We start from the raw sequence: 11,909 nt of genomic DNA, 5'->3' as shown, positions 1-11,909 counted from the left end.
AATAGACCCTCCCCCATCCCCCAAATCCCTTCCAAACCCCCCATCCAACCCCGTCCAACCTCAATGACCCTACACTTCAATCTTTCCCTCTCTTCAACATCCTTACAACTCTATAACAACACATGCTCCACCGTTTCATTGACAATACCCTCCAGACACAAACCATTCACATGCTGCCAACCAGATGGAACGACCAGTTCAATGTACAATGTCCTAAACACAATCGAGGAAACAACACCTCTTCCTTCCTAATCTGACCTATGAACCTTGGTCCACCGACCTTTCTTTGGAGGGCATATAAATGCCGTCCCTTGTGCTCAGAGTCCCATCTCTTCTGCCACACATCTATCAAAATGTCTCTGATCTCACATTTGTCCTCACCTCTACCCACTGGAACATTAATATATATTATATCTTGTTTTAAAGTTATGTTAGCTAACTAGTCTACAATTTCATTCCATTCCACACCTGAATGTGCTGGGACCCAGCAGAATCTCACTACTAGACCCATTCTCTCAATTCTCCATAATAACATTAATACCTCCAATAGTAGGTCACTCCTAATAGATTTACCAGATGATAAACTATTCAATACAGACAGAGAATCTGAGGATACTATAACTCTAACAGGTTGTACGTCCTCCACCCACTGGAGGACAACTATTATCACCAACAGTTCAACTGAGTACACTGACAGTTCATCTGTTAGTCTTCTACATATCTGCACATCACATTCAGGAAGGTAAACACCTGCTCCTGTGGGCCCACTATCTGGGCCCTTGGATCCATCTGTGAAAAGAGGTAAAAAAGCATAACAACTTCTACCAATGTAATTGTCAACCAGTTTCCCTTTATCACTGACTTCTGACCCAATCTTTTCCTTTTGTCAACCAAGGTTAGATCAACAACAGGATCTGGGAGTAACCATGGAGGAACATCCCCTATGACCACAGAAAGGGCCAACCTCCAACTCCCTGAAACTACTCTCATCAGCAAGCTTTCCAACTGTCCAACCAAAACCACTGCCTTGTCTACTAGTATATTCCCAACAGTCATCTAGAACAGTAGCAGTGGGATGCTCAACCTCACAGCCTTTCAACCCAATAAGCTAATGACAATTTATTACGTCGTATATCCAAAGGCATCTCACCTGCCTCAACTGGACTATAATATAAATCCATGATATTATGGGATACAAAATGGGAAAAGGGGAAATTATGATAATACTAAAAAACACCCTTCCAACTAACCCTACACTCATTAAAACCCACTACCCCATTCCACTACTTTGACCCTATCTGCTCCTGCACCAGGCCAACTAACCCTACACTCATTAAAACCCACTACCCCATTCCACTACTTTGACCCTATCTGCTCCTGCACCAGGCCAACTAACCCTACACTCATTAAAACCCACTACCCCATTCCACTACTTTGACCCTATCTGCTCCTGCACCATGCCAACTAACCCTACACTCATTAAAACCCACTACCCCATTCCACTACTTTGACCCTATCTGCTCCTGCACCAGGCCAACTAACCCTACACTCATTAAAACCCACTACCCCATTCCACTACTTTGACCCTATCTGCTCCTGCACCAGGCCAACTAACCCTACACTCATTAAAACCCACTACCCCATTCCACTACTTTGACCCTATCTGCTCCTGTAACCAGGCCAACAGCCTGGGAGGACGGGACACCACCACTCAACACACCCTGGAACTCTTCTGAAGTCAAATCTAGTATGACCAAATACTTCTCTGCAGCTGCCACCAAAACATATTTTATTCTGTGATTTACATTCCATTTCTGCGGTACAGTTGATAACCATTTGCTATGAACACTAAGAAGCCAACCTTACTGAAGCATATATCACTCGTTGGCCTGTCCCTCTGTGCTGTCACAGATCTACTACTCACAGGGATCCTCTCAGGATCCCTCAGCCTTGACCCATCCTCCTCTACTTTCTTCACTGCCTCAGCAGTGACAACCTGTTCCCAACAGTGGGGTCAGTGGGATTGGATAGGGGCCCCTCTACCTCTCTCTCTCTCTCTCTCTCTGCCTGGAGGAGACAGGTGAAATGGTGTGTCTCCTCTGGTCAACAATACTCACCTTGAGAGACTCCACAGCCTGTTGGAGCTCCTTCAGCTCCTTCTCTCTCTCCTGGAATCTCTGCTGGACCTTCTGCTGACTCATCCCCAGCTGCCTCTGTGGAGAATCACTCTTCAATGAGCTATCAAGCTTTATTAGTCCAGTAGATCAATAGTATAGTAATGTGACATAGGGCCCATAGAGAGGAAGGTCTAAAAAATGGATGGTCCATTTACTAAATGATATTTATTTGTTGCTATGTGAATGATTATAGTTTTTATGGTAGGACTACATGTATCAACAGGTTGAGACTGAACTTTGGACTCATAAAAGGCCATTCAGAATGATAATAGTGTTTGACATTATAAAATGGTGATACATTTGGAGAATCTGGGTTAACATATCTATATACTCAAGGTTTGTGTTCATATTTGTTCTGCTGAGGATTCATTTCATTTCAATGATCTCATATTCAAACAGCCTTAGTTCCTACTGTATCTTTAATTCTTTGTTTATCAGACAGTCACCAACAAGTTGTTCTGGTCTTATCTGTTTCTCAGTCCTCTCTGCTGCAGCTGACACTGTATCATGGCCTTTATGTTCATCCATTGTACACAGATAACAGATACACTGCTGATCGGTACGACAGTAAACCTCCAGCAGTTTGTCATGATGAGAGCAGATCTTCTCCTGTAGTTGTGCGGTGGCTTTGACCAGCTTGTGCTTCTTCAAAGCAGGAAATTCGTAGTGAGATTGGAGGTGAGTCTCACAGTAAGAGGCCAGACACGCCAGACAGGACATGAGGGCTTTCTGCTTTCTGGTCCCAGTGCAGACATCACACGCCACATCTCTAGGTCCAGCATAGCACAGAGCAGGAGGGGGAGCAGCCTGGAGTCCTGTCTTCTTCAGTTTCTCCACCAGCTCAGCCAACATGTTATTTTTCCTCAGATTAGGCCTTGGAGTGAAGGTCTCTCTGCACTGAGGACAGCTATAGACCCCTTTCAGAACATCCTGATCCCAGCAGCCCTCAATACAGCTCCTACAGTAACTGTGTCCACAGGGGATGGTGACTGGTTCCTTCAGTAGATCCAGACAGACAGAACAACAGAACTGGTCCTGGTCCAGCAGAACTCCCTGTTGAGCCATTTGGACGGTTGTTCACTCTCACACAGACAGACGAGACAGAGACTCAGATCAGTTTCGTTTCCTCAGAAGAGAGTTTGTGAAGGGGAGGGATTTCCTGGTTCTGCCAGAGGGGTGGGGTTAGAGGGAGGGAGGGAGGGGTTAGAGGGAGGGAGGAAGAGAGAGAGGAACTGCATGCAACAGCAAGAGGGAGACAAATAGTCTTGTTCCTTGGTTAGAGCCCTTAACATGGAATAAATGAAATAATGAATCTTAAAATGTGAGTTATTAGAATATAAAGGGTAACCGTTTCTATGAAGTACATATTAGAATTATTTTAATGACCTTTATAATGCCTTATAATACACTTATGTGTTCTAATAAGCAATAAGGCCTGAGGAGGTGTGGTATATGTAAGGATTGCGGACCTGGTGGCAGTGAAGTCAGACGCAGGAGAGCAGAGATAGGTAATAGCCGGAGCAGTTTAATACAAAACGAACCTACATGGGTACAAAACCCGATGCGCACCAGTAACAGAGTACAAGCACTTACAAACAAACAATTCCACACAAGGACATGGGGGGAACAGAGGGTTAAATACACAACAATTCATGATGGAAATGGAAACCAGATGTGTAAGAAAACAAGACAAAATGAAAAAGTGGATCGACGATGGCTAGAAGACCGGTGACGCCGACCGCCGAACAAGGAGAGGAAATGACTTCGGTGGAAGTCGTGACAGTATATGGCTAATATACAGTACCACGGCTAAGTGCTGTTTTTAGGCACGACGCAAAGCGGATTGAGAATTATGTAACACTTTCAAAAATACAATCAAATAAAAATGTTATTGGTCACATACACATATTTAGCAGATGTTATTGTGGGTGTAGTGAAATGCTTGTGTTCCTGGTTCCAACAGTGCAGTAATATCTAACAATACACCCTAATGTAAATGTCACAGGTGTCGTAGGGTTTAGACCAAGACGCAGCGGGAAAATGTACACTCATCTTCTTTTATTAAAGGACAAAGAACAGGCCAGTAAGGAACAAAGCTATACACAGCAACAATCTGCCACAAAATCCCATGACTAACAAACTCCTAATTATAGGACCTTCAATCAGAGGCAACGATAACCAGCTGCCTCCAATTGAAGGTCCAACCCCAATTAACTAAACATAGAACTACAATAGACAAGACAGAACATAGAAATACACTAACATAGAACATAGACTAACAAACCCCGGACCACATAAACCAAACACCCCTCTATCTAAATACATAGCCCGAACCACATAAACCAAACACCCCTCTACGTAAATACATAGCCCGAACCACATAAAACAAACACCCCTCTACCTAAATACATAGCCCGAACCACATAAACCAAACACCCCTCTACGTAAATACATAGCCCGAACCACATAAACCAAACACCCCTCTACCTAAATACATAGCCCGAACCACATAAACCAAACACCCCTCTACCTAAATACATAGCCCGAACCACATAAACCAAACACCCCTCTACCTAAATACATAGCCCGAACCACATAAACCAAACACCCCTCTACCTAAATACATAGCCCGAACCACATAAACCAAACACCCCTCTACCTAAATACATAGCCCGGACCACATAAACCAAACACCCCTCTACCTAAATACATAGCCCGAACCACATAAACCAAACACCCCTCTACCTAAATACATAGCCCGAACCACATAAACCAAACACCCCTCTACCTAAATACATAGCCCGAACCACATAAACCAAAAACACCCCTCTACCTAAATACATAGCCCGAACCACATAAACCAAACACCCCTCTACCTAAATACATAGCCCGAACCACATAAACCAAACACCCCTCTACCTAAATACATAGCCCGAACCACATAAACCAAACACCCCTCTACCTAAATACATAGCCCGGACCACATAAACCAAACACCCCTCTACCTAAATACATAGCCCGAACCACAGGATGCCTATTTAAAAACACTTTTTCAACATTTCAAGATAGCAGTTAGTTCAGTTTGATCTTATTAAAGACAGCTGTATCATTTTTTAAATTCATTTTGACATATTGTTTGGGACCACTTTTTTTGCTCTGCTTGAAGGCTGTCAGCTTCTTCTCAGGAAGAGAATCACTTAGCCTTTCAACTAATTTTAAAATGATAGGATGCCTATTTTAAAACACTTTCTCTACATTTCAAGATAGCAGTTAGTTAATTTTGAGCATATCAAAGACAGCTGCTACTTCATTTTATTAATTTTCACCATTTTTTTTTTTTTTACCCAAAATTATTCGAAGTCCACAGTCTCTGTCATTGAACTATGTTGAGCCGTGTGCCTGGTGATTGAACAGGTTACCAGGTGGGTTTTTGAATATAGTTCTTAATGGCTTCAGTGGTGTGCTGGGGTCCATTGCTTGCTAAGGGGGAACCTCCCACCCGGGTTCAGCCAACAGGGGGCGCCACCCAACCCCTCTAGTAAAACTGAATGTCTCTCTCTCTCTCTCTCTCTCTCAGGCTATGTAAAAAGCCCCACTTCCTCTCACTCAGCCATTCTAACAGTGGAAGCCAGGATCTGTGAGAAACTATGATAATAAACTGTGAACAATAATGAAGCCATGTTTGTCTTGTGTGAGTGAGGATGTATTATTTAATTGTGTGATAACTTTAATTGTGTGATAACTTTATGTAATACATCCTCTGTTTCCTAACTGAATAAACATTTTAAGATAGCAGTTGGTTCAGTCTGATCATCTCATGTACTGTTGGAACTTTATTTTAATCCTTTTTCACAATTTTTATTGTTTTATGACAAATTCCAGAGCCTCTGTATACATTTTTACACATTTTTTCCCCACTCTCTACTTTGTACAATGACAGAGAAGTGGGACTCTGTCGTTTTTTCTGACAAGTTCTCTCATTGATCTCAGGTTCAGCCACCAGGGGTCCCCCACCCTCCATGAAAACTTTCATAGGCTCTCTTTCACTCAGTAATCAAGTAACAAGTCGACAGGCTCCCAGAGGCAGGGCAATCAAAGGCTCCAAGTCACTGAAGTGCCCATCAGCCCAGCCATTGTTATTATTCCTACCAGCCGTTCTACAGTGAAGCGGGTTGATTAGTAGGTTGGAACCCCGTTACAACGGACACTTTACAATGACGCAACAATCAGCATTTGAGATGGACACACTCATTTAGAACGCTTGTTTAGAAGGCTGTTTTAGAACACTCATTTAGAACGCTTGTTTAGAACGCTCTTTAGAAAGCTCGTTTAGAACCCTCTTTAAAACGGACAGTTTCCAATGACGCAACAATCAGCGTTTGAGCTGGACACACTTTTTTCAGAAACTATTTACACAAAAACACACACACAGTCCTTAAAAAGTTTCTCCTGAATGTGAGCAGTTTATTTTTGGATTCAAATGGTTCAGATATTCACAGAAATATATATATATATATCACATCACATCACAATCATCCTAACCGGGAAAAATGTAGGCTACATTTGTCGTAGCGCTAACTGAAGAAAGATTGACCCAACACAAGCAGTCATATTTTCTAACTCTCGGCTGACGTAAACTACAATATGAATTAGCTATTTGCAATTACTATGTATAATTAATCACATCACGGGGTGAGCTCACCATTGATCGAAATAATTAGGTAAAACACTTTCTAGAAATCGACAGTAATCCGACGATTAGTTTTCTTCGCGCAGCCATGCATTTTTCCCTCACAGAAACCGAAGATAATAAAAGACAAGATGAGTTCGGTCTGTTTATAGTGTTGAAGGGGTGTGTCATCTACCGTCATTCACATCCCACCATTCATTTCCGGAAGTTTTCAAAAAATGAGTGAACTCTTACTCACCTCATTTTGTTATAACATCTTTGGTCAAACGGATGATTACGTGAAACCCAGAATGCATTGTATGTCAACAAACATGGCTCCATACACATAGCTGGAATTAGCTTAGCTCATCATAATCAGTATAACCTTCAAATAAGTATTTTACACACATAATATGTGCCCATTACAATCTATGCAAGAATCGGAATGCATGATTTGTCACCCAGAATTGAAAACATGTGAATAAAACAGTAAATACACAAATAATTACCTCACAAAACATTTTCTGATGGTGATTTATTGATACAAGTGACGGATGCCGGCAGTCAATCACGTCCCCTCTCACTCTGAGCCATTCAGTGTTGTTGTTTATGTATGTAGCTAGTGAGCTAAGCTGTAGCATTAGCAATGTCTTTCAAAAGGAGACAACTCACAAATGTGGAAATTCTGGAGATTTTTTTTAAATTCTGACAATGAGTCTGAGTCTGAAAGTCAGGAATCAGATTCTGACAGTGAGGAGCTGCCCCCCCCCCCCCCCAACCTTGTAGCCATTGAGAACCCTGAATCTGAGGTTCCCTTGTCCACTGACCAAGTACCAGGTCCCTTTGAAGATGCTGGTGGTGATGGAGGGAGACCGACAGTGGATGAAGTACAGGAGTTCTGTGGTAGCTGGAAGGCCGCCAGTCATTTCACTCCTCCTGGCCCTGCTGTTTGTTTTGATGAGTCCCAGTCTGGAGTGCAACTCAGTCTTATCACTCAATAAAATGCCTGCATTTCGTCAACAATGCTACTGCCATCCTAAGTGACCCGTTATACAAACTAAGAATTGTTCTTATCAGCCTGACATCAGCATTTGGTCGGGTCTTTGTGCCATACAAGGACCTCGGCATTGATGAGTCCCTGATGTTATGGTAGGCTGGCGTTCCGTCAATATATTCCCTCCAAAAGGCACAGGTTTGGGGTCAAGTTCTTTGTCATGTGCGACGTGAAGACAGGATTTGTCCAGGATATTATAGTTTACACAGGGTCCACCACTGACATCCAACATTATGAGGGGCTTGGGGTGTCCGGGTCCGTGGTGATGACCATGCTGGCTCCTCATCTCGGCAAGGGACACACTTTGTACGTGGACAATTGGTACAGCAGTCCCACACTCTTCCAGCATCTGCTCTCCAACAGCACAGGGGCCTGTGGCACAGTCAGGTCGAACAGGAAGGGGATGCCGGCATTCGGATGCAGGAAGATGCAGAGAGGGGAGGTGGAGTTCCAGGAGAACGGTCAACAGCTGGCAGTAAAGTGGCATGACAAACGAGACGTCCATGTCCTCTCCACTGTCCATACAGCAACCATGTCGGCCACAGGGAAGGTGGACCACCTGACGGGAGAGAGAAAGATCAAACCAGATTGTGTGCTTGACTATAACGTCAAAATGGGGGCCGTGGATAAGGCGGACATGATAAACAGCTTTGTGGAATGCACTCGGAAAACGACCAAGTGGTATAAGAAGATATTTTTCCAGCTGATCGACACTGCTGTCCTCAACGGCAGCATAGTTCACCGCCAACTAACAGGTGAGATGATTACTGAACAAGGTATTTTTGTAATTGGATGTACAGTTCACATACAAATCCATTATGCAATTACAGTGACAATATCTCACCAACCTACCCACTGCCTCATCATCCTCTAACTTTCCTCATCCTCCCCACTCCCTCATAGGTAAAGTAATTACCTACCAAAAATACAGAGAGAACCTCATGAGAGAGCTGTTGGAGGAGCACCACACCCTTCGGCGCCCCTCCACTGGGGGGGGGGGGGGGGTCGCCCTGCTGTAGACAATCCCCTACGCCTCACTGCACGGCATTTTCCCTGCAAAGTCCCTCAAACTGCTGCTCAAGGTAGTCGGACACGGAGGCACTGCAAAGTCTGCCTGTCTGGCGCCAGGAGAAGTAAGCAGAGGAAGATGACAAAATACATGTGTTTAGCTTGTGATACACCTCTATGTATTTCACCATGCTTTGAGGAGTATCACATGCTCAAGCATTATTGAGCACATCTGCAGCAATAAGTGACTGGCTGACCTGACAGGTGACTTGACAGGTGACCTGCCATGATACTATGCCTTTAGAGGTGGGGGTGGAAATGCAGTTGTTGTTCAGTCACTGCATGAATATTAAATATGGGTTATGCATATTCAATTTTTTTGTCCTCTAGTAAAACAAGTTGTTGTTGAACCAACTACCAATACTTCAATAAAATAGACGACTATTACATATTGGCCTATGTGTTTTCTTGCTGTGTTTCCATCCAGTAAAACTGTTAAGGAGAGAACGTTAGCATACAAAAGCTGTCCTCAATCTTCAGCTGGAAAGATGTCCAGTTCCAGTTATGATATTGGCAAATACTGTTTGTGGTTTCTGAAAGTACAGAATAAAGAGGAATTATTCATTAGAATACAATATAAGGATATAGCAATAAAACAATATTACAAATAACATAATAAACACTGCTATAAAAATAGTTTATTGCATTGACAAAATCACAGATTTGAGTTATAACAGTAAGAAAGGCAGGGCAGAACGGAGCCATGCTGAATAGACCACATAAACAAACCATGGTCATATGTTTTATTTAACTCGGCAAGTCATTTAACAACAAATTATTATTTACCTATGATGGCCTACACCGGCCAAACTCGGACAACGCTGGGCCAATTGTGCGCTGCCCTATGGGACTCCCAATCACAGCCAGTTGTGATACAGCCTGGATTTGAACCGGGGAGTCTGTAGTGACGTCTCTAGCACTGATGTGCAGTGCCTTTGACCGCTGCACCACTAGGGAGTCATAAGGCCATGTAGCTTCAAAATACAACACAAGATAATACTTCTCCGACGCAACTAGCATTGTTTTACAGAGCTAATAGAAGAATGTAGCTAGCTATCTAAGCACGATTGAATATAACATAAAGGTTATAAAATGAGTAACGTTACCTCACGTGTCCGCGGTTATAAAGAATATACACAAATCTATTATGCTACAATAGAAACGACATACATAAACTATTACAACGTAATAATGCACTTACTTTGATAGAAACGCACACATTTCCAAAGTTATTATTAGTAAGGAAAACAATGAGGGCAACAGATGGAAAATGTCAACACGTGTGCAGATCCTGGTCTGACGGGAGATGAGCAAATGTCTGCAGACTTGAACTGCACAAACAATTGGAAAATGCTTGGGGAATTTTGTCCCGGTCAGAAATGTCCCAAAAATTTAATTGTCCGCAAAAGTAAAAAAAAAAGACTATTTTTATGTGAATGAATGAGGAGGCGGAACACACCTCAATTCAAACTGTTCTTAGAAAATAAAAACTTGTTAGAAAATCATTTGAAATTGAAGTTTGAAAACAGCCTATAAATAAAAACAGTCTGCGTGCTTTGGTTTGAGGGCAGCGCGGATTAAATGCACTGTTACGTATCAATCACATTCTGGAATGGAGAGAACATTCTAACATCACGAGCATAAAAAACTCACGCTGGGGCGACCGATAGAGATATTAGGAACTCACGCTGGGGCGACCGATAGAGATATTAGGAACTCACGCTGGGGCGACCGATAGAGATATTAGGAACTCACGCTGGGGCGACCGATAGAGATATTAGGAACTCACGCTGGGGCGACCGATAGAGATATTAGGAACTCACGCTGGGGCGACCGATAGAGATATTAGGAACTCACACTGGGGCAACCGATAGAGATATTTGGAACTCACGCTGGGGGGACCGATAGAGATATTTGGAACTCACTCTGGGGCGTCTTTTTCAACATTTCAAGATAGCAGTTAGTTCAGTTTTATCTTATTAAAGACAGCTGTATAATTTTTTTTTTCATTTTGCCATATTCTTTGGGACCACTTTTTTTTTGCTCTGTTTGAAGGCTGTCAGCTTCTTCTCAGGAAGTCAAACTTTGCTAATAGAGGAATTTGTATTTCGCGCCACGCCCATCATTGGATATTGGAGCAGGTGTTCCGCTAGCGGAACGTCTAGATGTAAGAGGTTATTAAGTAGTTCGTTATCCAATAGGCCACAAAGTGTTTCTGAACCTGCTCTACTATCCCCCTGTTGACACATGGCTCTGCCCATGTGTCAATCTTGCCGCATCTCTAAACAATGACTTAGGTAGTATTGGTAACTTATCATGATACCAAATACCGTCCTTATATAAATAGCTCCTAACTTCTCCCATTTCGAAATCCCTTTCACTGGTGCTCTAGACTGACAATTTTAATATAGCTTTGTCTATGTTTACTTCCTCTTTTAAGAACTGCTGTGTCGACGGCTGCAGTTTAACCTGTTTAGGATAGGGGGCAGTATTTTCACGGCCGGATAAAAAACGTACCCGATTTAATCTGGTTATTATTACTGCCCAGAAACTAGATTATGCATATAATTGTTTGATTTGGATAGAAAACACCCTAAAGTTTCTAAAACGTTTTGAATGGTGTCTGTGAGTATAACAGAACTCATATGGCAGGCCAAAACCTGAGAAGATTCTATACAGGAAGTGCCCTCTCTGACCATTTCTTGGCCTTCTATAGCCTCTTTATCGAAAACAGAGCATCTCTGCTGTAACGTGACATTTTCTAAGACTCCCATAGGCTCTAAGAAGGCGCCAGAACGTTGAATGATGACTCTGCAGTCCCTGGCTGAATAAAATAGCGCATTTGGATAGTGGTCGATCTGAGAACAATGAAATGGGCGCGCGCATGCACGTGAAGAGTCCATTTGACATTTTCAGTCTTTGAACGAAAACAACGTCGCCG

General features: G+C 42.8%; 1 protein-coding gene across 1 annotated transcript in view; it reads right to left on the bottom strand.

The window, feature by feature from the left end:
- Positions 1–3,321, bottom strand: part of LOC145866103 (tripartite motif-containing protein 16-like) — a 384,803-nt gene extending 381,482 nt beyond the window's left edge. Inside the window, exons 1-2 of the mRNA XM_082970969.1 lie at positions 2,628–3,321; positions 2,118–2,213 (exon numbers count right to left, since the gene is read on the bottom strand). Of these exons, the coding sequence (XP_082827095.1) occupies positions 2,118–2,213; positions 2,628–3,242 (711 nt within the window). The 5' untranslated portion in view covers positions 3,243–3,321. The remainder of the gene's footprint in view (positions 1–2,117; positions 2,214–2,627) is intronic.
- Between the last annotated feature and the right edge of the window lie 8,588 nt (positions 3,322–11,909).

Source organism: Salmo salar, unplaced genomic scaffold (genome assembly GCF_965601325.2).
Source record: "Salmo salar unplaced genomic scaffold, fSalSal1 ptg000129l, whole genome shotgun sequence".
Taxonomy (NCBI): domain Eukaryota; kingdom Metazoa; phylum Chordata; class Actinopteri; order Salmoniformes; family Salmonidae; genus Salmo; species Salmo salar.
Note: the sequence above shows the minus strand (reverse complement) of the source record. Positions and strands in the feature narration are given on the sequence as shown.